The 25631-nt window shown below is 41.6% G+C and overlaps 4 protein-coding genes across 4 annotated transcripts; 1 reads left to right on the forward strand and 3 right to left on the reverse strand.

Moving 5' to 3' along the window:
* The first annotated feature begins 324 nt into the window (after positions 1-324).
* LOC145701639 (uncharacterized) lies at positions 325-7357 on the forward strand. Its single transcript, XM_081778852.1, is given in 10 exon segments — positions 325-793; positions 796-846; positions 926-953; positions 956-4467; positions 4526-4776; positions 4866-5115; positions 5384-6320; positions 6372-6784; positions 6829-7090; positions 7130-7357. Coding segments are annotated over 10 exon segments (6204 nt in total). The 5' UTR covers positions 325-511; the 3' UTR covers positions 7348-7357.
* Positions 7358-8199: 842 nt separating this feature from the next.
* Positions 8200-8580, reverse strand: LOC145702513 (carboxypeptidase B-like). Its single transcript, XM_081779746.1, has 2 exons — positions 8384-8580; positions 8200-8346 (listed from the first exon to the last, which is right to left on the reverse strand). The coding sequence occupies exons 1-2, from the start codon at positions 8496-8498 to the stop codon at positions 8210-8212; spliced, it is 252 nt and encodes an 83-aa protein (XP_081635872.1). The 5' UTR covers positions 8499-8580; the 3' UTR covers positions 8200-8209.
* Positions 8581-11434: 2854 nt separating this feature from the next.
* Positions 11435-12481, reverse strand: LOC145702512 (carboxypeptidase B-like). The gene is made up of 2 exons (XM_081779745.1): positions 11921-12481; positions 11435-11876 (listed from the first exon to the last, which is right to left on the reverse strand). Exons 1-2 carry the CDS (start codon positions 12457-12459, stop codon positions 11762-11764), a joined length of 654 nt encoding a protein of 217 aa, XP_081635871.1. The 5' UTR covers positions 12460-12481; the 3' UTR covers positions 11435-11761.
* Positions 12482-13081: 600 nt separating this feature from the next.
* On the reverse strand, positions 13082-15476 carry LOC145702267 (ras-like GTP-binding protein Rho1). Its single transcript, XM_081779485.1, has 5 exons — positions 15252-15476; positions 14937-15034; positions 14150-14240; positions 13868-14024; positions 13082-13618 (listed from the first exon to the last, which is right to left on the reverse strand). The coding sequence occupies exons 1-5, from the start codon at positions 15298-15300 to the stop codon at positions 13450-13452; spliced, it is 564 nt and encodes a 187-aa protein (XP_081635611.1). The 5' UTR covers positions 15301-15476; the 3' UTR covers positions 13082-13449.
* Positions 15477-25631: the final 10155 nt, after the last annotated feature.

The raw sequence follows: 25631 nt of genomic DNA on the forward strand, positions 1-25631 counted from the left end.
ACAAACTCTTCCTATGCATCTAACGACATCGTCTGGCTTGAAAAATCTTGTCAACGAAATCAATGCGATTTTGGACGTTTGCTCCGATTATGTGGAGTTTTTCTGCATCTCGCATTCTGATGACATCGAGTGGGTGGAGATGGTATGCAACACCATGAGCTCTCACAGAGTTGCAGTTATGAATAAAAATGCTCAAACGAAGGCAATTGCAATTATGGAGAAACAAGAAGAACTCAAAGAAAACTATCAAGCCAGAGTTACAAACTAAAATCGATAAATTATATACTATAATTTACCAACTCTTATTCAAGCTCAAGAAAATGATCCGGACAACATCAAGAAAAGGCCAATCTATCCAACTGTCCAAGAACTTACTTCCACCAACCATATTCACCAAGGAAGGGACGAACGAGATCGAGAACTCGACGCTTTGGCATTGAAAGTAAATGGGCCTTACAACTCTATCGAAGAATATGCGAAAAAACTATTTGATATAACCCGAGAAGATTTCATGCGCCCTCTGCGCAATGGTATCCGGACGTTCATGGAAAACAAGAAGGTTGAAGAAACCACAGTATATCAACGAAGCAGTTACAGAGACAAAAGACAGATGCTAAAACGTATAACTGATGTCAACATCTACACTGCCGAACCATTAGGTGGATCAAAAGCCAAAAACAACAGAGGGTCAGTATTCAAGCTTAAATTTACTTCTCGTCGAAAGATCAACTGGGATCGAGCAAAATGCCTGATGCACGGATCCTTGCTTGTGTTGACCTGCGATCTTTTCAAGATGATGAAAACCTTGTCTTGGCCGTCGTCGCTGGAACGGATAATGCTAAAAGGGTATTCTTGAAATACAAATTATGCAAGGAAACATCAAACCAGGAATGTTAAAAATGATTTAATTGATGAATTTTGAATTTCTTACTTTGTTATTAATCTTGAAAAGCTACCGAATACGACATGCTTGAGAGCAAGGCATTCTTCCTCCCCGTGAAGAATGTCCTCGAGCGACTTCAAGCTGATGATTTCAACCGAATTCCCTTTCAGAATATCCTTGTCACTGGAACTGATGGCAGATTGGATCGAACTCCAAGCAATCCGCCCTACTTGGATGATCAGGATACAATTTACAATATGAACTCATTGTTCAAAAATCCGCCAGAGAATCCGAATATTTTTGTCCGAGACCAGAGTTGGAATAATGAAACAAGCATGATAATCAAAGAAGAACAGCTACGAGCCATGAAATCCGCTCTTCAAGGCTCTGTCAGTGTCATTCAAGGACCTCCTGGCACTGGCAAAACCTTCATCGCGAAGCTTGTCATGCGATGTCTTCTCGATAATAAAGACCATTGGTATGGTGACCAACGAACACCGATCCTGCTCATTTGCTACACCAATCACGCCTTGGATCAATTTCTTGAAGGAATACACGAGTTTGAGCAGTCTATCGTTCGATATGGGGGCCGTACTAAGAGTGACATTGTCCAACAGTACACAATTCACGAGCAGCGAAGAAGAGTGACATTCAACAAAAGTCTCTGGAAGCAAGTTAAAGTAGCAGAACGATCAGTGGAAGAGATTCAAAGCAAGCGATATGTCTTCGAAAGAGATTTCGAACTGGCCTTTACGGATGTCATTGCTCCTGAAAAATTGTACGATGCAGACGCCATCACAGAAGAGCAGTATCAAACAATTGTTGGTGATTTACAAGCAAGCATGGATGCTGGAACTTTTAACTACATCTCTCAGCCGATTGGTGAACAGCCAAAGAGCCACGCGCTCAACCTTCTGAAAGTCTGGCTCAGACTTGATTACTTGAGCCAGTTGAATAATCTTGTTCAAAATTTGCATGCAATGGAAAACTACGTCGAAGAAGAACTATTTGATGATGAGGATGAGGAAAATGTCGAAAGAATGAGTTTTGAGCACATAGAAGATCAGAGAAGAAAGAAAAATGCCCGAATGAGACACGAGGAAAATATTCGCAAGGAAATTATTCGACATGTTTTCAGCCAACCTTCAATGAAACAGCATGAAGAAAATGAAAGAGCCAAATGGAACAGTCAAGCAAATCAAACTAACCAAGGACAGAAAAAATCTAAAAAGAAGGGGAAAGAGGAAGAAAACAACAACAATGCTCCTGGATTCTCCCAAGAAATGTTTAATGCGAAGTATGTTCACTTAGCAGAGAAATGGATTCGCAAGTTACGACGAGAGGAAAAATGGGTGATTGACACTGCATATGAAAATGCTGGCGCTTGCCGAAAGACTCAAGAACAACTTTGGGATGAAGCACTTCGAGGAAATTATCAGAATCGTCAGCTTTGGTACGGAAGCGTCATCGAAAAATATCAGGAAAAAATGCAGTCGAAGCTTGAAGAATCCAACAACGAGATAAAAGAGGCAGAAGAAGGACTTGCGAATGTTCGTATTCTTCAGGATACGCACATCTGCAAGCAATTTAGACTTGTAGCAATGACAGCAACTATTGCGACCAAGAATTTCAGACTTATTCAAAACCTCGGTTGCAAAATCGTGATGGCAGAAGAAAGTGCCGAACTTCCAGAAAGTCATCTTGTCGCTTGTTTGACAGAACATACTCAGCAGATGATCTTAATTGGAGATCACCAGCAATTGCGGCCAAAAGTGAACTGCTACGAGCTTGAAAAGAAATGTAATTTAGACATTTCGCTCTTTGAGAGACTCATCAAAAACAACTTCGAATTCGTCCGACTCGGCGAGCAACATCGAATGCAGCCGAATATTTCAACCTTCATGTCAACTTGCTTCTACGAAAATCTCAAGAATCATGTCTCGACTAACAATCGCGAGTCTGACAAAGTTCTCTATTTCGGCGACCGTGGGCGGGTGCAGTTTATAAATTATGGACTTATTGAAAACCAATTGCCAGAATACTCTGAAGCTGCTGATGATGATGGCACCTCCAAATCAAATGCGATGGAAGATGAGTATGTTTTCCTGATCGCTGAGCTCCTAATCAAAGCCGGTTACGACGCCAGTAAAATCACCATCCTTACCTTCTACATCGGTCAATTTTTCCAAATCAGGGAAAAAGTTCGCTTACTACCTAAAGATAATCGTCCTGACGTTCAGACCGTTGACAACTATCAAGGTCAGGAAAATCAAGTGGTTATTTTGTCAACTGTCCGATCAAACTCTGACTTCAAAGGTGGCTTTGCTACGATCAAAAATCGAGCCTGTGTTGCACTCAGCCGAGCTCGAAGTGCACTCATCGTTGTTGGCAACTTGGAAATGCTCCGAAATGCGGGAAGCTCGGACAATGTTTGGATAAAGATCATGCGACATGCTGAAAAAGAAGGAGTTGTTTCTGAAGGACTGAAACTCGAGTGTCCATGGCATCCAATTTACAAGACTGTGATTCCCTACGTTAAAAAGCAAGAGTTCCAAAGAGCAGTGAAAGCAGCTTTTCCATTGGGCGGCTGCACTTTTCCATGTCCAACAACTTTTAGTTGCGGCCATCGTTGTCCGAAAACTTGCCATAATCCTGAAGAGCATCAATTATATCAATGCGGCGTTATGGTTCGAAAAAATCTTCCATGTGGACATGAAGCTACAATCAAATGTCACATAAAGCCTGAAAACTGGAACTGTCAGGCGAATTGCGAAAGAGAAATAAGCTCATGTGGCCACGGTTGCAAGGAGAAATGCTATGTCAAATGCTCGTCGAGTAACTGCAAAGAACCGGTTCAGAAAACCTGTGGTGTGTGCAATAATACTGTCACCAAAGAATGTCGAAAGCGAAAAGAGCTTGAGAAGCCATGCAAGCAGAAGTGCATTTTCAAAATGAAAACTTGTGGTCACGAGTGTAGAAAGTACTGTCATTCCGAAGCAGATCACCATGCTGATCCTTGTTTGAAACCTTGTGAAGACAAGTTGCCTTGTGGTCACCCGTGTCCTCTTCTTTGTAAGGATCACACGACTAGCGATGTTCATGAAAAATATCAATGCAAAAAACAATGTGAACGATCCTGTAAGAAGTGCGGAAAAGCCAGCTGCAATGAATTGTGCTTTGTTGAATGCAAAACTTGTGTTCTTCCAGTGGATAAAAAGCTGCCTTGTGAACATGTCGGGAAGAACGTGCCATGTAATGTGGCTCCTGAAGATTTTCCCTGTCAAACTAGCTGCAAACGAATGCTACAGTGTGGACATCAATGCAATCTTAGATGCTTCGAAGACTGTGCAACTGCCAAGTGCCAGAAAATGGTACCGAAAGAGCTCCCATGTACACACAATGCAAAAATGCCATGTTTTATTGACCCTCAAGACTATCAATGTAAGAAGAAATGCAAGAAAGAGTATGAATGCGGTCATCCTTGTGTGCAAAAATGCTTTGAAAGTTGTGACAGAATGAAATGTACAGTACTCAAACCATTTGAAAGAAGCTGCGAGGAAATTTTTCAAATTATTATTTATCAAGTTAATAAGACTTCGGTCAAAATTATATTTTAAAGAACTATTTTTGAAAATCAAACAGCACATTATCGGTGTCCCATGCAATGGAGATTTTAAACTCGAACCTTGCGACGTCGTCGTCACAACGACTCTTGAATGCTATCACAAAAAAAATGTCCGCTGTCATGAGTTGGAAGGTACCATTTTATGCGAAGAAAAAACCTGGAAATTGCTTCCTTGTGGTCATCAGGCGGAAGACTTCTGCCATAAAAATCCGGATCAAATATTCTGCCACGAAAAAGTCCAAAAGAGCTTGAGCTGTGGCCACACTAGGTTTTCATTCATATATAAACTCGAGGTACTAAAAGGAAATTTATTTGTTCGAATTCAACATATGCCGTTTTATAAACTTAAAATTAAAGAGATGCTGAGTGTGGAAAAACTGATGACGAGTTGGTACGAGAATGCAAGCAGCCTTGTTTGAAAACTCTAACTTGTGGACATAAATGCAAAAGAAAGTGCAATCAAAAGTGCGATGCGAAGAAGTGTAAAGAGCCTATCGAAGTAAAATGCAAAGACTGCGATGGATTCCTGACAGTTGAATGTAGTTCCAAGAGGATTGTGAAGGCCTGCACTAATCAATGTAAAGAGCGACTTGCTTGTGGACATCAGGTGATTGATAGTCAAGTTTTGCACGAGAAAAATATCTCTAGTGTCCCTTACAATGCCATCAAGGAGTTGATTTTGATCATTCCAAAGTAAAATGCATGAAGAGATGTGAGAAGAGCTGCGGCCAGTGTGGAAAACGAACTTGCACGAAAAAATGCCATGAAAAATGCGAGGAATGATTTACAATTAGGATTTTTATAGAGGATAAGATACTAAGAAAAATATTCAATAGTCTGATATTTAAAGGGTATAAATGTTTTGTCAATCATAGAAGCCTTGTCCAACTAAAAATGTAAGAAGAACTCTTCCATGCGGCCACCAAGGAATTGCAACTTGCTCGGAGCAACCAATTTGCAACGAAATGTGCGAAAGAAAACTGAAATGTGGACATCAATGCGAATCTCTTTGCAGCGAGCCGTGCACTAAAAAGTGCCCAGTAAAGTGTAGTCGAATGTTGAACTGCGGTCATATGTGCACAAAAATCTGCTCTGAACCATGTAACAGATCTTGCTCAAGATTGGTTGATCAAAACTGTCTCACATGCTCGAAGAAAGGTGAAGTGGGGAAAGTTGAGTGTAGAGTCGAAGGCGCCGTTCGTCAGTCTCAAAGCTGTGTTAAACCCTGCAAAGCCACTCTCGAATGTGGACATGAATGCGAAGGAAATTGTACGGATTGTTTCGGAGGACTGTTCCACAAACCGTGCCAGAAGATATGCGATCAAACAAAGGTTTGTGGCCATATCTGCAAAGACAAGTGTCACAAAGACTGTCCTCCATGCGAGGAAAAATGCACAAAACGATGCGCTCACTCTGTCTGCAATCACCCCTGCTTCGAAATGTGTACTCCTTGCATGGAAGAGTGTCCCGAGCCGGGTTGCGGAAAACGCTGCTCTGACGATTGTGATCATGAACTCTCAAAACCTGAACGATGCTCGGCCAGACGATTATGCGGCCATCAATGCGAGCTGATTAGACACAATCGAGCCTTCGACAGATTTTTACACACAGACAACCAATGCGCCCAATGTCACCCTGCTATTTCGGTGAAGTTTCACTCTGTGATTATGATGACAGAAGAATATGAAGAAGACGAGCTGTACGTGTATTTGCCGGACTGTCAGCATCGTATCGAATGGGAAGGTCTTGATGGATGGGTTCAGTCAGTTTCGCAAGAATCAGAGTTCAAAGGATTTGGTTTGAAAAAGATACAGATTTGATAGTAAGCTTTTCTGGATATATTTTAGCAAACCAAAATTAAAGCTATCTTATGTCCAAAATGCAAGGCAAGAATGGCTTCCAGTCGCTACACTAAAATATTCAACAACTGGAATAAAAAGTACGAACGAATCAAAGGAACCTACAGAGAAGCCGACAGAAAAAGACGAGACGAGCTTAGCAATGCTCTTAACTCTCTTACTCCCAATTTTCCTAGTGGAAGACTCTCTCAGAAAGCATTGCGCGCTCGCTCAGCAAAAGCGAAATTTCAGCTTCTAGCGAGGGCACAGTTTATGGTGAAAACGCAAAAATCAATGACGAAAATATCTGAAGGCTTGCAGAATATGATTGATCCAAACAAAATCTTCTTTGCTCGAATTAACCAAATTGCGTCGTTGGACGGCAGAGTGGAATTTTCGCCGGACTCAATACTACAGTCAAAAGACATTTTGTTGAAGGTATAAAGCAACATTCTCATGAACAAATTTTTACATCTTTTCAGCTCAATTTATTTGCCTCTTGGTCAAAAGGAATGGACAAGCTCGGCTTCAGGTTCCAAAGGCTTTTTGGTGCAAGTTCCGAGAGGCAGTTTGAGGCTTTGGTCGAGATTTCGAACAGTATTCTGTTCAAAAAGCTAGAGCCGCAACATCAAGACATCGTTAAGCGGAGCGAAAAGATCATTGGCGCTTTTACAATAGTAACAAGCGAGGAAGTAGAATCTGTCGCAAAGGCTATTGCAGCTGCTGAAAGGGGAATGAGAGGAGGTATGGTCTTCAAAATAACCATCAATAAATTGAATTAAGGACATTGGTTCGAGTGCCCGAACGGACACCCTTACTTTATTGGCGAGTGTGGCGGAGCGATGGAAAATGCAGTTTGTCCTTGTGGCGCTAGAATTGGAGGAAGAAGCCATCAGTTGACTACTGGAAACAGAGCTAGTAACCTCGGCGGCGGATACGGCGCGTACGACCGTATGATGCGTATGAATCCTGCCCCAAATCCAAATGATTTTAGATTTTGATTCATTCATATTGAAGACTATTATTGAAATAAAATATTATTCACTGATTTCTGTCTTTTTTGGCATTATTGAGACACTTTTCGAAGACCGATGACCAGGTTCGTGAGGACTAGGTTCGTGTGACTAGGTTCGTGGGTGCCATGTCGGAAAAAATGCTTCGTGTGACTAGGTTCGTGAAATTTGGATTTTTATATGTATTTTTTGTATCTTCACCATTTTGGGGCAATAAGGGAATTGGGTTGATGACTAGGTTCGTGTGACTAGGTTCGTGAAATTTTAAATAGAAAAATTTTCGAACAGTAAAGGAAATGGGTTGATGACTAGGTTCGTGGGACTAGGTTCGTGAAGACTAAGTTCGTGAAGACTAGGTTCGTGTGACTAGGTTCGTGAAGACTAAGCTCGTGAAGACTAGGTTCGTGTGACTAGGTTCGTGAGACTAGGTTCGTGAAATTTGGATTTTTATATGTATTTTTTGTATCTTCAGCATTTTCGGACAGTAAGGGAAATGGGTTGATGACTAGTTGATGTTAGGCTTTAAATAAAACAAAATTTGAGAGCCTAGCGGCTTATACAGGGGGGGGTGTGGGGGGTACTCATTTGGCAAATATAGTCCCACATTTTTTCATTTTTTAAATTTCACGAACCTAGTCATCAAGCCATTTCCCTTACTGCCCCAAAATTTTTTCTATTTAAATTTTCACGAACCTAGTCACACGAACCTAGTCATCAAGCCATTTCCCTTACTGCCCCAAAATATAGGCCGATTTCAATACTCTGGCAGAACCCACCACGAACCTAGTCAGCCGAACCTATTCCTCACGAACCAAGTCGTCATTCCCCTTTCTCGGCATTTCGATTCGATTTATTTTGATAAAGCTTTTGAAACTTCAATAAACATAGCAACTAGTTCTTCAGCAGTTGGAATAATTTCACTCGCCGGAAGGAGAAATCCAAAGTCTCCAGTATCTCGAAGTTCAATCAACATTGAAAGTTTCACTCCTAGGAAAATTAGTTTCGTTCAAAAAAAGTTTCAAACCAAGATCTCCATAAGCATAATCTTCAGTCATTCCTCCAGCAGGGTATCCGAGAACATCACGTGATTGTCCAGCAATGTATACTTTTCCGTGAGTGTTGTACGCTGCAGCTTTCATTCTATTGGAAACTTCCTTTTGATAGTTAAAGGGTTAGCGCATTCCGGGCGAACCCGTTGAACTTTGATACTGATCAGTGGGACGTTGCGCGCGCAGTGCCAGTCTCGGCTGGTCAGTTGTCTCTCGAATAAAGTAGAAGCAGCAGCTAAAATACTAGAATTGTTGTCTTTTATTCCCAGGAGCTAGAGTCTCAGTGGGAGAGTGTTTCCAGCAGATGCATTGACCCTTTAGTGGTGTCAGAGACTTCGCTCATAAATTCGACATAGAGAACTCCCGCGGCCCCAAAACTTACACCTTCAACCCTCCACCTTGTCTACCGCTCGACACATCCATCTCATCCCTCCAAATTCTCCAAAATCAGCTGAGTACCCTACGATTCGTCAAAGACCACCCGCCCTACCCAACGTTTGATCGTCTTTTACCCTGTCCAGCGTTTTTCTCCGCCCAAGGCCGTTACGAACCTGGATAAGCACTCGTGTTCTCACTTCCGGTACTCGTCGCGTGTGGAAAAGTACCGCCGCGCCAACCGTTTTGCCACGTCAACTTGTGCAACCGCTGCGATTTCGATCTCGCGCCGCCGCTGACGCCTATTTTCAACGACATTTCGCGCTCTCCAAGTCCGTTATCTAACTTTGACCCTCAAAAGTCTCAGTTAGTCGGACCGGTCGAGGTAATTTCGCTCGAAAGCAGTAAATCGGCCTTTCTTAGCCCGGCAGCTCTTCTAAATCGCACATCTCCCGCCAAGTTACGACATCAATCAACTGCTACGACCACTATTGAATCTTCATTTGCTCTTCAAACCCCGTAAATTTCTCCTAGACAATTCTTGTCTTTGAGAAACGGGTCGGTCAAGTACATCTCGGTGATGCCAAATCTCCCCGAAACCGTCGAAAGATGCGACGGCGCCCTGGAACAAATCGCCGACTTCATCGCTGATCTCGACAAGAAGCTCAAATCGGCTCCGACTGATAAAGCACTACTCACAATGAAGGAAGAACAGCTCCAAAAAGAACGCGAGCTATTCTTGCACTACAAGGACCTGGTCCGAAAACGCAAATACGCCAATCCACCGGCCGAAAATTCCAACAGGGAATACGACCAGCGCGAGCAGCACATATGCAACTTGTTCTACAAAAGCTTCGCGTCAATCCAGCCCTTCAAAGGGAATAGCCCCGGCCAGTTTGTGGATTTCATAACAGCAATGAGGGTATTCAAAGACAGTCATCTACGCCGCGACGGCGACGAAAAAATATTCCTCAACGCTCTTACCAGCAAACTAGCTCCGAACGTCGCCCGTTTTATCGGTAACGATCTCCGCGCCTGTGACGACGTCGACGCCGCCATCGGGCTTCTCAAAAAGCACTATGGCCCAAAAATCTCGCATTTTCTACTGATGCTCGATGTCAGCGACATCGTTTTTGACCGATCGCGCCCCGTGACTCATTTTACATCCGAGCTAGCTACAAAACTTGCTGAGGCAAAAGCCGCGTTTCTCGAAACCTTCAAAGCCGCTAACAACGATGCTGAGCCAAATGTGGAAGATATCCACGAAGCATGGGCAACAATGTTCGCTGTCAGAGCCCTCCGAGACCAGGAGCCCGACACTTACAATGCCCTTCTGACCTCCATCGACAAAACCTTCACGCTTAACGACCTCGCACTCAAAGCCGAGACCAGTCGCCGAAACCGCGTTTCTTCAGATGTCATCAACGTCAACAAAACTCAACCCGGATCCAACAACAAACAGAAGCAAGGTTATGGAAAACATGGCGAGGGTAAACGCTCTTGGCACAATCGGGACCAGAATTCTGCGCAGAAAAAGGACGAGAAGTCCGAAAAGCCCGATCAAATGCAGCGTAAAAGCCACTACAACGTGGAACCCGATAATTTCGCCGATGTCCATGCCCTCTTCTCTGCAATTCCAGTGCACCTGACCGAAAAGGTCGAATCCCGCCCTGGATATTTTCTACGCGCCACATTTGAGTCAGGACAAGATTCGTTCGACTGCAACATCGAATTCGATACTGGCGCATATTCAACAATTCTACCTTCGCATGTTATCCCCCAAAACGTGCTACGCAATTTGAGCGCTCCAAACCACGATGTAGCCGGTATTAGCGGAGTAGCTGAAACTCCAAGGGGAACCCTCTACTGCAAGGTTAGATTCGACAAAGGCCCTCAGTTTGAGCTCGCCGCAACTGTGATGGATGGACAATGCCGCCCAGCACTCTTAGGACGAGATTATTTGCGCAACAGCAATATCTCTTCCTACTCGATAAACAATTTACTTGGAAACGTCAAGTTCGAGTTCACCGAAGCTTCGAAACTAAAACCCGAAGTTGTCAAGCTACGCCCACTCGCCGGAGACGCCAAAAACTCCAATGCAAAATGGAGTGGCCCCTCCACCCTCAGATCCACCAACCAGCAGGTCTGCCTCGTCGAAGATGCAAACGGCACCGTCGACCTCATTCACCGTTCCCATGTCGCCGCGATCGAGGAAAGAGTTCCTTTCCTTGATAACTTTGATCAAAATCTGGACTTGACCGAGTGGCCACACTTGATCAAAAACTTCAAGTCGAAAATAAAGCAGAACGATCATGTGACTAGGGGAGGTAAGGGTATCGAGTCACAATCTCGGTCACGCAAGCCCAAACCGCCCGAAAAGATTCCATCCTCTCTCCCTCCGATCGCTCCGCCAAAGCCTCTATTCGAAGCTCAAAAATCTGGCTCGGCGACGGATTCAACATCTCTGATACCATCTTTGCTCCTGATCCTGGCTTCGTCACAACCCCAAAGGTCTGCTTCCAACCCGTACTCCTCGCCTCAAGCGGAATATTCGCCGTCCATCTCCCTCTCGCTGGATTCTACGAAGAAACAGTATGAAGGCTAGTGTTGGCAATTGGGTTTTCTGATGCTTTTTGGGGATTGGAAGTTGTCTACTGCTTAGGATCAAAAATGTTTGCTGCTTCATCACCGTACAAAACCCTCTTCAAAAATCTGCCGCCGACTGTCCCAATTCTACCGATGTTCCTCCGAGCCCGAAAGGGACATTCTACCTGTATCTTACTTATTGTCGCACTGTTCTGTATCAAGGGGAGGTAAAGGGTTAGCGCATTCCGGGCGAACCCGTTGAACTTTGATACTGATCAGTGGGACGTTGCGCGCGCAGTGCCAGTCTCGGCTGGTCAGTTGTCTCTCGAATAAAGTAGAAGCAGCAGCTAAAATACTAGAATTGTTGTCTTTTATTCCCAGGAGCTAGAGTCTCAGTGGGAGAGTGTTTCCAGCAGATGCATTGACCCTTTATAGTCGATATCTTCAGGCTCATCAGGAATTGCGAGTCTGTCAGATGCCCATGGCGGCATGATCAGTTGAGAATAACTTTAATTTTTTAAGACTTGAGTCTTCTTTGGTGATAGAATCACCTGTGAACGGAAATCTGAGCATGCATATCTCCTCCTCCTGCATTTCTCAGCGCCATGAACCAATCTTTCCAGATATTCGCCTCTCTTGTAGTAAAAGGCGCGCTCCCAGCGTATCCAAAATGGCATGGATTTGGACTTCCTCCTTCAGTAAGATGACCAACAGGGAATTGTCGATTCACGTCTGTTCCGATACACTGGGATCCGTCGTTCGGCTCTCGATTCTTTCGCCACATTCGATCGTGATCAAATGTGTACTGATACCCGTCGGGGTTCATTGAAACGATGATGTACCAGTTGTGCTCGAGGATGTCTAATAGATCTTGCATGGAAAACGATGATGGAGTTAAATCCACGCCATTCTTTGCCGATCTGAGCATGTGGATAAAATATCGACAAGTGGAAGGAGTAATCCATTCTCGAGCGTGGATGTTGCATTCGATGAAAACTTTCTTCTTATCACTAGTTGGATCTTGGTCGCCAAGATGGACACCGTATATTTTTCGACCTTCGATGGTTGTTCCAATGACTTCTGAAGACATCAACTCTTCATCAGAATTCTCTGAAGTCGGGTTTCAGAATTTCTGAGAAAGTTATCTTGATGAAAATCAATTTTATGAGTAATCAATCTTAAACTCTGCCTAAAATCCATTCTTCCAACTGAGGATAGGTCAAAAACTGATCATATGGGTACGAAGCGCCTCGAAGTCCTTGAGTTGCTCTTTTCTGCTCGACTTTTTGCTCATTTATGATCTTTCCTGCGTCATCGATGAGTGTTTTAATTTCACTAAAGCTCCCAACTTGCTCACGAAACAGCAACGCTTCTTCTTCCGAAACCATAAAATCAACCGCCTGAGTGTACTTAATATTCTCCAATGATTCTGGCTCCCAGAGATTCATCGTTTCAAAACGCTCAAGAAGCGATCCAACAATTTCTGTCTGCTCTGAGTCTTCCCATGATGCTCTTAGGACCTTGAATCTATCATAATTCTTCTCTGCTACAGCGAAGCCGAAGAGGACTAGAAACGCTAGCCTCATTTTTTATTGAAAACAAGAGTTTTTTTTTGAGCAAAGAGAAAACCTGCATCTGCGCAGTTCTCAGGAAATTCTGTTTTTTTTTTTAATTTTCAAAATTTATTATTGTACAATTATTTAATCAAAGAATTGCAACAGGCTATTTTTGGAATGAAATCAGCGTGGAAGAAAATTCGCAGCGTGACCGGTTTTTGGTTGTACAGTTAGTAACAGGAAGCGTGAATATTTCAAGAAAAAGGGTTGAAAAAACGAAAAGGGAGGAAATATGTCACATGATGTTAATTTTATGTTCGTATTCAGAAGACAAAAAGAGAGGTCGCTTTTTTTTGAGAAGTATGATTTCGTAGTTTTTGAGTTTTCGGATTTAAAAAATTATTTTTTTCGGACTTTGAGTTTTGAATTTTTCGGATTTCAGGAAATTGTTGAAGACGATTTTTGCCCGTCAGAAGCATTCGTAGGCACTTTTCCTAACTGTAATTGACTGAGTCAATTTGACTCTACATTACAGTGCAGCATCCCCCACTTTCTGGCTTGTCGGAGCTTCCTTTGAGCGCTTCCTTGGCGGCTCGCTCGAACACTTGTTGGACATTTTCGTCGTTGAGGGCAGAGCACTGGATGTGAGCGACCGCCTTGATCTTCTCGGCCACCTCGTCGCCCTGCGCCTTTCTGAAAAGAAAAATAATTTACATCTCAAGTCCAAATCGAAGTCGACAACTTCAAAGACACTTTTGATCAGCGCACATTATTTTTAACAAGCGAGTTATCATTAAAGAAACGAGTTTTAAACAACTCGATAATTGAGTTTCAAACGCGTGGACACCCTACTGTATTCTCAAGGTAAAGAGAATTTTCACAATACCAGAGGATCATCCTCTTTGACGGCCGTTTTCTTTTTGGTATGTGGATAAAACTTACGTGACGGTTTGAAGAGTGTCCGAAGCGAGGTCAAGTTTATTTCCAATCAGTAAAACTGGCGTCTTCGGACAATAGTGGCTGATTTCTGTGATCCAATTTTCAGTGACGTTGTGGAGTGATGCGGGCGAGTCGATCGAGTAGCAAATTAACGCTACGTCTAAAATACAATTCTCAGTAAAGTATTCCAAAGCAATGATGTTCTTATTTAGTAAATTTGATAAAGTTATTATTAAAAGCCTATCCAAGAGTTTCAACTAGGAAATAATTTTGAATATACTTTACTTGCATTATTGTAGGCTAGCGGTCGAATCTGATCGTATGCTTCTTGCCCAGCCGTGTCCCATAAGGTCAAGTCAATAGGCTTTCCATCTACCTAAACAAATAAAGTCAATTTTTATAAAGTCAAAAACTTGAAAGAGACCATGACATTTGCCGAGGCGCGATTCTTTTTGAAAGCATTTATTTTTTCAAAAATCAAGAATTAAACTTGACATTTTAGACTTTCATTTTTGTGTACGTAGATGTGGATACCCTTAATCCCAAAAGTAGACTTCAATCACCCTTAAAACTTGTGCCCTCTGGGCCCGGTGTTGTCGAAACCTAAATGTATATAAGCTTTTATTTGTTACACGCAAGAGCGAAGTATAAACAGCCGGGACACCCTTAATGAGTCTAGAGTGCCACTCAAAAAGTAGACCGGAGATGCGGTTTTCTTTATATTTGCCCGGGCAAGTTTTATATTTGAGCGGAGTCTTTATTTTTTGACGAGCGAGACGTAAAAATTCCATTGTTATGGTGACAGCACTCCGATTTCCTGACCATTTATGAAGCAAACAAAAGGTCTGGTTTTGAGTTGCAATAAATTGTTAAAGATTTTCAACTGAAAAAAGGCCATCAAAAATCATCCAAAATTTGAAATAAACCGAATTTAATTAGGATATTTCACTTCCGAAATCACTTGAATTAGACTATTAAACCTCTTTGTCATGTGACGTAAGAAAAAGCCTGACAAGTAAGAAGACAGCATCGTTAATTATACTGTCAGAACAGAGTGGGCATTTGGAATTACCGAGATCTCTTTTGCGCGATTTTCGAAGATAGTCGGGATGTAATCAGGCTCAAATCTTTCTTCGGCAAATCTGATCAGCAGACAAGTTTTTCCACATGCTTTTAAAAGGGTTAGATTTACTGCTAGACAAAAAAATAAATAAAAATTCTAAAAAGTCGTACTAAAATTATCGTCAAAATGACCAAACTTGAGTCATAAAATGTCAATAATGCCTTTTCAAGAAAGAAAAATCGACAATTTAGGGCTCTTTTGAGAAGCTTTACCAACAATTTATGCCGAGAAAATTAAAAAGTTGAATTGAATTATGAACCCTTCCTCCATCGCCAACAACGACGAGTTTCTTCCTGTCCGTCGTTGAACTCATTTCTCAATAGCCAGGTGTTTCAAATTTCCGCCGCTCCTCGTTCGCTTCTTATTTTTCCTCTAAAGGTTCTCCACTTGAAATTGCCTTTTCGCCGCTTATATAAATTTCCCCGAAAAAAAAGTGCTTTTTTTTGGAAGATGGCGATCTTGGATCTCTGGCTATTTTTTTCGTGAGTCACACACAGGCGACTGGTCTCTTTTTTCCCTCCTGAGTAGGTGAGGTAGCTGATTATTCACTTTGTCAACGGCGAAATAGGGTGGGTACGCCCCTTAGCCACCGTAGATGCAGACGAACACGACAGTTAGATCTTCTGGATTGGCAGTGATCCGGACAGACTGATGAATGGTTCTGTAGGTTTATTATTGTATATCTTGACAGAAGGTCGACCTGGATGATCTAATTTAAACCCTCCGTCTTAAAAATTAACCAAAAATATGCTGAAGAAGATGAATTTTTAACTTGTTGAACTAGTAGCTGATATATTCATCTACTTTTACGCAATAAAAATGATGAAAATCAAATATCTGTTCGAGCAATTAATTCCTAATCGACGACGAGAATCGGGATAAAAGTCTGAAAATCATATTTTCCCAATTTCATTTTCTATTCCAATAGCTTCAAAAACAGCTCTGCACTTCTTAGTCAACTATTTTTACTAAAGCACCAGTTCCTTTCTCTTTTCAGCAAAAATATCTCTTTTTCGAAATAAAATATTAGTACAATTGTCGATTGTCAGCAAAACTGATACTTTCCTCAAGTGAATTGTTTTAGTTCGTTGCTCGAGGAGTCTATCTAAATTGCTCGACCGTAAAGAAACATAATGTTTGACGTGAATAATGGCTATCTGACGTACAATGCTAGTTATTTTCCTACTGTCATAAACATGCCTCTTTATGGGTTAAATTTTCATTGAAAAATAATAAGGTCTAAGGCTAAAAAATGGTTAAAAATATTGGGAGAAGGTCAAGAGTCAGACGAGTATAAATTTTCAGACGGTAGAAAAATGCGTTTCGAGGGGCGCTTGAAAAAGAATGTGAAATATGCACGAGTTAGGATGTTCTTTTTATCCGGAGTGGTTGGGTCAGGCGCCTTCCCTTATGCAAGTGAGCCGGTGTTTATCCAGCTAACTTCCTCTAGAATGCTGTTGCCCATTCCTTGTACGGCCATTTCCTGGATTTATTTACTTTTAGTAAGCATTTCTTTTGTAGGAAGCAAGTTGAATTGAGTTGAGATCAAATTTTGGTGCTTTCTGGCCACGTAATTTCATCCGAAGAGAATCTATCAATCATCGTATTTTCTTTAAAATTGCGCATCAAGTTTCTATCTTCAATTTTTATTTTTGCTTTTGCGGGAAGATAATTTTAAGATTTTCAATCAAGAACCTTTCGTTTTTCGACAGAATTAAGGGGGTAGCGATCGAAAAGTTTTTTTTTCGCGGAACCCTATATTTTGACCAGAGCTGAAATTTTTACCTTGGATAGTCAATTATTTTAGTAAATAAATCCTTGAATCAAGAACTTTGGTGAATATTTTTGTGAAAATAATTATTTCGTGAGAATATTTAATTGATGAATACACTTTTCAGACGGCGGCTTTCCAAATTGATAAGTTATTTTCTCATCAATGCGCAATGTTATTGTGCATTCCGCAGAAAACATCGATAAGAAAACTAGTCTTTCTTCACATCCCACGGTTCTATCCACGTCAATCTAACGACATCAATTGGGGCAATAGAATTTATGCGTCGATTTTTGATAAAAAAATGATGAAATTTACTGTCAATATTTGCATCTCATCATATTTTAACATCTTTACTGTACTTTATGAAACTACAGTCATTAAGAAATAGAATCGGTAACCTCCTATAACGCCGTCATCTGTTGCCACCCTAAAAAATCGGCAAAGGCCAAGGGCGAGCGAAATTAGCCCCCAACGGGATAGCCAGCTCCTGGTTGAAAACTCCTGGTGTGAAAATTTATCCCCACAGCGGGTGTATTTACAAATCCGCCCGGCGGGGTCAGTTGTTTTGCCACGTCCTCGGCGGGAGCAAATTTGAACTTTTTAAAAAACTCACAAAGGCGATAAAATTTTCCAAGTGGTTTCATATTTTTGCGCCTTACCAGTAGTCAGTCCAGTTTTCAATAGATCGATCCAAGACCATTTTTATTCGTGGAAAACTAAAATAAGTTTGAAAAATTTTCCAGCCTAAAATAGAATCATTGATTTGTTACAGTCTATGTCAGCTGATTTAAAAACGGAGCTGCTCCAATTTGCGTGAATTCGGTCGAGTTGCATCTGCTGCCAATTGATGTCTATTGGAGGGTCATTTACCCAGTGTCGGGAATTTTTCACCGTTGCCGGGTCATTAAATCTTTTAGGACACGCCACTCAGGCCACACAATGGCCGCCTATTATGCGATTTTTTATGGAAGCACAGACCTCAACAAAATCTTTTTCACGCTCTTCAAATCTGCTTGCTAAGTTGATTTAAACTATCGAAATAAATAGATTTTAGCTTTATCAAGAGCGGAAATGAAATTTGAAAAGCCGCTCTTCAAAATGCTCGAAATGCCATTTTTAATTAATTAAATTAATTCGCCTTGATTAGGAGTAAAAAAAAGGATAACATTTTCAAGCCGCCTATTATTTCAGCAAGGGCGGTCTCGGTTACTTAACCCCCTTTTCGGTATTTTCACGGTGGGTTCACTCAAGACCGCGGACCTAAGCACAAGCCCGTTAAACTTTTTAGACGTCAAGACGTAGCGACTTTCCTGGGGGAGAAAAGTAGCTTTCTAAAAAGGAAAGATACTCATCATTTTCTTCTCTCCTTGGCCTGGAAAAAAGATAGAACCTCTGTTCAAAACAAAAATAATAGTAATAAAAAGACGAATCTTTCTTCGATTATTTTCAAAGCCTAAGAAAGATCTTCTTAGATTGAAGCATGCTTTCTCCAAAAGTTAAGAGAACTAAAACGATAATGAATACATGCTGAGGTAAACTAAGAGCAAGAAAGAGTTCCTTAGCTCAAGAGTTCCATAGTCCATAGTTGGTCTTGGTGGTTGGTAAATTGATGGTGGACCGCCGTGGCGCGCGGTAGTTGTCTAGCGCACCCTAGCCACCCCCGCGCACTGGGGCCCCGCCGGCCACGAAGGGCAAACGCGAGCCGAGAGCCACGACTACACAATCAACACGCCACGATGCCAACTCTCACACAGCATCTCACACACACACATAGCCGCACACGATAGATAGATCCACGCAGGGTCCTTCACCTTAGTTGAAAACAACGAGGAGTACCACTTTAGAGAGCTCAAAATCAGCAGAGAATTCTGACAGAAGCCAACTTCCTTCAGAGACCCTTACCGTACCCGCTGCTCCTCTTAACTCTCATTCATCGCTAGAATTAAGGGGAGCAGCGTGAAGGGTCTCCTCCAATGGACTATCGGTGATTTTTCGTTAGGCAGTGAGTTGATAGCGCCCTGTAGAGTGGGTTTAGCAACTAAACGAGGCCTATCCTTACTCGCCACAACGAAGCGCTGAATGCTCGACTGCCGCATTTATTTACATTACGTAATAACCCCCTTTCCTTGCTTCGTTTGCAGCTGACCTTAGACCCGGGCGAATAATTGAGTTATCCAAACTGGAGAATGCAAAATAGCATTATTGCCAAAGCACTTTTTATTTCAGGCGATGTTTTGGCAACTCAACAATATCGCTGCCGCGTCGCTTAGAAACTCTTGTCGAGAGCCTTAGTCTCGAGCTCGTGTAAAGGAGAGCTCACTGGCGTCGATTTTTTTTAACTACCGGCGTGGCATTTTTTAAGGGTGGCTCGTTTTCTTCTTTTGTTTGAGAGTTGATCAACTTGAGTTTACACTTTTGCCGGCAGCGTCTCTCAGTCCGCCGAAACGTGGCAAGGGTCAATCGAGTGCTGCACTGCTGAAATTGTCATTGTTGACACTGAAACCCTTAATTTCAGGCTAAGCTAAGGGGAAAGGGTTGAAGATTGAAATGGCTAAACATGTCAAATTTCAAATTAGGATTAGTTTTGAAGAGAAAATAGGAGAAAAACCCTTTCGGTTTATCGCCCTCTACCCCCTTAAAATCTTTTGTAAAGCCTGATTTCTATCTATTTTAAGGGCTGATTGAAGGGAATCCCTTGGAAAATTAGCAGTTGTATGGTATTATGTCTAAATAAATCGCAAGTAAGCATTTGTTACGTAAGAGCGACCTTAGACTCGTCCCAAAGCCGGTATTGAGATTCTCAAGGAATGAATTTTTCATTTCAAAGAACTCCATTCCGCTTGCAGCTGGACACGTTCACACAGGCACAACTGATGTTTCCGCACTGTTTCAAGTGTTCCTGAAATATAGGAATTTCTTTAGGGACTGCATCGATTGCACAGTGACTTTTTCACCAAAGAGGTTAATTTGGTTTCTACTGAATTTTCTTGCAAAAGAGATTTCTCTTTCTTTTGCTCTTGGCGTATTTTGGCAGTTGGCCAGAGTAGAGTCAAGTAAGCGGGGCTCAATTTTATTTAATTCAGTGATCAATATCCGGAATAGCAATTACTAAAAAGGGTCGATAACGGAAGAGTTAATGAGCCGGGGCCCACTGAACCACAGAATACTTCAAGTCAAAGTGGGGAAGTGTGAATGCACCTGCAACCGGCCTCTTCAACCGCTGAATCGCGAAATCGCGGCAAAAATGGTCGAAATTATCGACGCAGCTTATGTGAACCGATCCTTCAAACGCTCAGTTTGCAATAAAGTTTCGGATTTATGTCTTTTTTGATAGATTTTTGGCCAAAAAAACGGTCAGTTCCAAGAAAGAAGCTTTTCAAATCAGCTCATTTCGAGGGTTTTTTCCCATTGCAATTTCTGTCGGACGAGAGTGGGCTTCGAGTGGTGAATTCAACTGCCTTGCTGGCCAACAACTTATACAATAGGAGTTTTGTTTCCCAAATAAACAGAATGTCACCCACCGGTCGTGGTTCTAACCCAGCGCCGCCAATCGCCGCAGCATTTTTAGATACGCGCTACATTCGCGCGCTCGTGTTTTTGAAACATTTTGCTTTCAACAACTTGCAACAAGAATCACCTAAAAAGCCCTGCCTAAACAGGACGTCACGTGACAGGGAAATTAATGGCCGTCTTCTAGCCGTTTTCTGTTGACGTTTCGAATTTGACATTTTGATTATAATCTAAGAAAATATCGCACGCTTTCTCAAATTTATTCAAATGCTATCCGCCTCATCAGCAATTCTGGACTCGTTTCGCTGCCTAACTAGTGCTTTTCCACTCTTCAATATACCCTGAATTTGTATTTTTACGGATGGACAAGAAAAAAATGGATATTTTTTAACCAAAAAGGTCGAAAATTGGGCCGGTAATTGTGGATTTTTAGAAATAAATGAATTTTGTTCATTTCAAGAGGAGAGCCTTAAGAATTCTTGTTCATAAAAAAGTTCGCAGCTGGTAGTTTTATTTTGACGACATGTTTACTGCTGCCGGTAATAACTCAGAAAAAAACCAAGTCTACGCAAAAATCTTAATCAAGCTATAAAAGCTCAAAAACCTTCAACCTTTTGGAAAAGAAACCCCCCTTTGTCTTGCCACTCGATTGTGGAATCGAATCGAGCTCAAAGAAATCCGCCGCGGGAAAAGCTTCCTTTTACAAACAGAATTTTTTTGTTGCTGAGAGTCATGATTTTCCGGTCTAATTTTAGGGAGAAAATAGGGCGCTTCCGCCCTTTATCTTTTTCATAAAGAAAGATGCTCGATTTTCAGCACTCATGTGTGAAAAAAGGGATCATAATCATTAGGACTCTTTATGGGTATCCATTGATCTGTTCCACATTGACTCTGTCTGACTGTAATAAACATTGCGTAATGGACTTTCTCGCCGGGTTGGTTTTCGGCAAAAGTATTCGACTAATCCATCTTTGAAATAAATTTGCAAGATGCTAACTTTGATCGATCAATAAACAAGGATAAGTAATCACGTTGTTAAATGTGCAAGTTACTCGCCCCAGCGGGCAGGGCACCTCTGAGCACACCAAACATCTTTCCAAACTAGCAAATTTGGCAATCTTTTTCATATTGCGATATTGGAAAAGTGTCATCAGCTGACCCCCGATATTTCATATTTCAGAAGGCATTGATTTTAACACATTTTTTTAGGGGCAAGCGGTCCAAAAACTGATTTATTGAGCTTTCTCTCTTTTAGAAAATTTACCTAGTGACACCCGTCGTAATTATCTATTTAAGCCGACTACTAGGACACTAATGTAAACACCGGAAGGTCACCGGATGTTATTCTCTTCCGGTAAACTTCCGGAAAAGAATAACATCCGGTGACCTTCCGGTGCGTATGGTTAAACTTCCTGTTATGAAAATAAAATGAAAACATAAACAAAAAAAAAAGCATTCGTCTTCATCGTCTTCTTCTTCCATCGTCTATGAACTTTTTCCACGTGACCATATAGTTTCTAGAATAATTAAAAGCATATATTTTTTATTTTATAAACAGCATTCTTATTAATTTATCGTCATGACTAACTTCCCGATTCCTTGTCCGATTTGTAACGAGCAGGTAACCAACAACCGAATAAAGGGGGATCACATGGAAAAGGTTCATAGGCAGGGTCTCCGCGAAAAACCTTAACCCTAGCCGGCCAAAAATGATTTTTCTCGGGTACCAGTCAAGATACTCCATATTTGGCGTCAGGGATTTACCTGCAAATAAGAATATACAAATGATAAAGGTCAAATTATATGGTCTTGGGGAATTAGAGTAAAGCCTGTCTATCAAGATGTAATAGAAAAAAAACCGCTCCAGAATGATTTTCTAAGAAAATTTACGTTTAATATTGTGAGGTACTTCCGCGTAGACCCTAATCAAAGACGATGGCGAAGATACCAAATTTGGGTGCGAGAAGACGATGAAAGCGACGAAATAGAATGCAGGATAGATTAAAATTTTACTTTTACCTTAGTGGGTCAGGGAGCACCATCTATGGATCACTGGTCAAAAAATCAGCACTTAGGACGAAGTGATTTTTAACTTAAAAAAAAGAAAGAAACTGTCGGGTATTTATCGATTAGCTACCCTTTTGCCACTTAGCAACTATTCTCACTTAGGGTTAGGCTTAGGAAACAGCCTTACTTGGAGAATTACTCCATGCATAATCTTCGATCTCTCAGTCCTGACTCGTGGTTCCAACCTGGGCTCGGCAACCTGTGTGGAAAACCTGAGTCAGGTCCGAAAGCTCTCTCCAAAGTTCAGAATAGATAAGATAGGTAATTATACGTCGACTAGTATAATAGTCTAGTCCTCTTCTAGTTGGATGACTTTATCCGATGCTGAAACCAAAACCCAAATCCAAACCAAATTTTAATCTCAGACAGATGGAACTGGGACAAGGATACCCAAGCGTTCCGCGAACGAAGGCGAGGACGTCGAACTGAGCTCGACATGAGCGAAAGGAACGGTGATAGAGATTAACTCTGCGTGGAAAGGAAAATTGTATGTGTAGTATATTAACCTTTTCCCGCCAGGGTGCATCTTGACAAAAATTACTTTTTCCGAGAAGTACTTTGACTTTTGCAAAAGTTAAAATTTGTAGAGCTACGTTTTGTTTCCAAATTTCCTGAGTCCGAATTTCCGGACATTTTTTGGATTTTGCGGTTTTTTAAGTGGGACACTGCAAAATCGACCATGGTCAGAATTTCTGGGCAGATTCAAATTATTTTTATCCGTATACCATCATTTTTAGAATAAAAATTTTAGAGGCTCATATTTCAAGCGATGCGCCTCCTGTCGTGCATTTGGCAGATTGACTTTAGAAATTTTTGTTATAATGATCAAACGCTTTTCTTGAATTTCTGAAAAACTCTTAAAACGACGCTTTAAATAGCTTTGAGGTATACATAAAAATAATCAGCTAAGTCTCATTTTTTTTAAAATGAAAACAATCTTGATCAAAAGTCTATCGAATATCTAGCAACTCTTAAATCTTCAATCTAGAATATCGATTTCTCACTCTTCCTTAGAAATTTCGTTTATGTCGCTGGAATCAAACATTTGTGCGTTGAACAAGAATTGTATTTGGAAATTTTACTTCCGACGGAAGGCGCGGCGCATGGCAACTCATGCGTCGCAAGTTGTAAGCGCACTGATCTCGCCGATAAAACTCGACAAAGATAAGGAAACTTCATCAGATATCAAATTGAAAATGTTCGATCTACCTTCTAATCCTGACGGCATCGCCCAAGCTTACAACCTAACAAACCAATTTATACTTTTACTGGGAGCACTCTGGACTACTATCAGAGACCAATACATTTTGGCGGTCGATAAAGAGACCTATCTTCGTCGAATTCGTAAGTTATTCTTGTTCCACTACTATCAATCATCTCATTTTTAAGGTGGTCTTCTCGACCATTTGGACTTTGACATGCCCCTTGTGGCAAGACTCGAAGACATGATTGAGAACTCAGACGGAGAAATTGACATTGACGATTCCAGCGACGCATCCTCCTCCTCCGAAGATGACTCTGATGATGATGAAACCTACTATCCTAGCTCTCCTCCAAAAACAAGATGTAAGAGTCAACGTTCAAGCAAATTCTTGATTGTTTTTTTAGCTGCCAAACGAAGATTGTTCGAATCTGATGAGCCGGAACAAAAGCGACCAAAAATTGACCAGCTCGATCAGCTTGAAAATGATGAAGTTGACAATGGAAGCGATAATGGGGAAGACATCGACGCTGAGGCTGAAGAGGACGACGCTGCTGGAGATTCTGACGTTTTTGAAGCTGACGACGCAGCTGAAGAAAACGACGCAGCTGAAAGCAACGATGATAGCGGCGCTGATACTGGTCCTGATAGCGAGGAAGAATGGGCGACTCGTCCAAAGTCGCAAAAGAATCAACTTTGGACTCAAACGACCTGGGACATGTGCCAACCTTCCACGAGTCGAGCATCAATGTTCACACCGCCGCCGACGCCTCCTCCATTTGACTCTCCCCGTCCTCAACCATTTGAGTTTCCTTCTCCGGCTGGACGACCATCTGTTATTCAATCTCCTCGGGTTCCCGAATTCCGACCGATTTCCATTCAACAAATGATGGCTTCAGCAATCCCAACAAGTAAATATTTTTATTTAAGCTTCTATTAATTTTCATCAAGTTGATTTGACTGGAGATTCGTCTTCCGACGATGACGATCAAGTTGTCCCAGGTAATTTGAACTTTCGAATCCCTCTCTAACAATTATCTAGCGATAGACATTGCCTACGCTGATAGTACTTTCGACTCCTTGGACGGCGAACAATTCCAGCAGATCGTCGATGAGAACGACGCTCAAGCAAGAGCAGAAGAAATCCGTCAGCTGCAATCGGAGCTGGAGAATCCGTCAAGAGGAGGTACTCCTGATACGATTATCGATGCTTGCTTATCGCCGTATCTTTTAGGGGAGACTCTGGACACAGCACTCAGCATGGGACTCATCACACGAGAAACTACCGAGTTCATCGACGAAGTTGCTGAGATGATGGAAGACGAAGAAGATCCTCCCGCCACCGTGACGCCAGAAAAAACCTTTACTGAGCTTTGAATTCCTTCCTCTTTGCAAACTCTTCTGTTTCCTTACTTCCGGTGATTTAGTTTCTTTCAATAAACATGCTTTGGTGAACTTCCGTTGTTTTTTTAGCACTGATTTGAGGCATTGATTTAGGGCATAAAAATGAGCTTGATAGCTCAAAAATTATCATTAAAAAAAAAATGAATCGCAGCGCACCAGTCTCAGAAGAATTTCCTTTTCTCGACTTGATTTGCAAAATCAACGAAGAAATCATCAGCCAGAACAAAGCTGCTACAACCCTTGTTGCACTCGCGATCGCTGGTTACTGCTGGATGGCAATCAAGATTTGCAAGATGAAGCCAAAGAAGAAGTCGACTGCGAAAAGAGCCTCGATCGTCGTTACTGATTCTGATCCTGCTTTGTCTCCTCAAGATTCTTGGGTATGATATGCTTTCTATCCTGCTCGAACTCCTGCTTGTTAAACACGTTGGATTCTTTTTTTAGTTTTTATTGTGTCTGTGATTTGATAAATATGATTTGGAACTGTTAAGAAATATATATTTCAATAAATTTGAACATGATTAGGCACTTGAAGTTAAATATTTATGGCAAAAAAATATCAGTTTTTGGCTAGTTTTGAAGTGGCAGGTTGTTATTCGCTTGCAAAAAAGATTAGCTGTTTTACATAAGGTTTTATCGTTGACGTTTCAATTATGTTTTATCAATAAAATATCAGTTATGGCTAGTT

The sequence above is a fragment of the Oikopleura dioica genome, chromosome PAR (assembly GCF_907165135.1).
Source record: "Oikopleura dioica chromosome PAR, OKI2018_I68_1.0, whole genome shotgun sequence".
NCBI classification, from domain to species: Eukaryota; Metazoa; Chordata; class Appendicularia; order Copelata; family Oikopleuridae; genus Oikopleura; species Oikopleura dioica.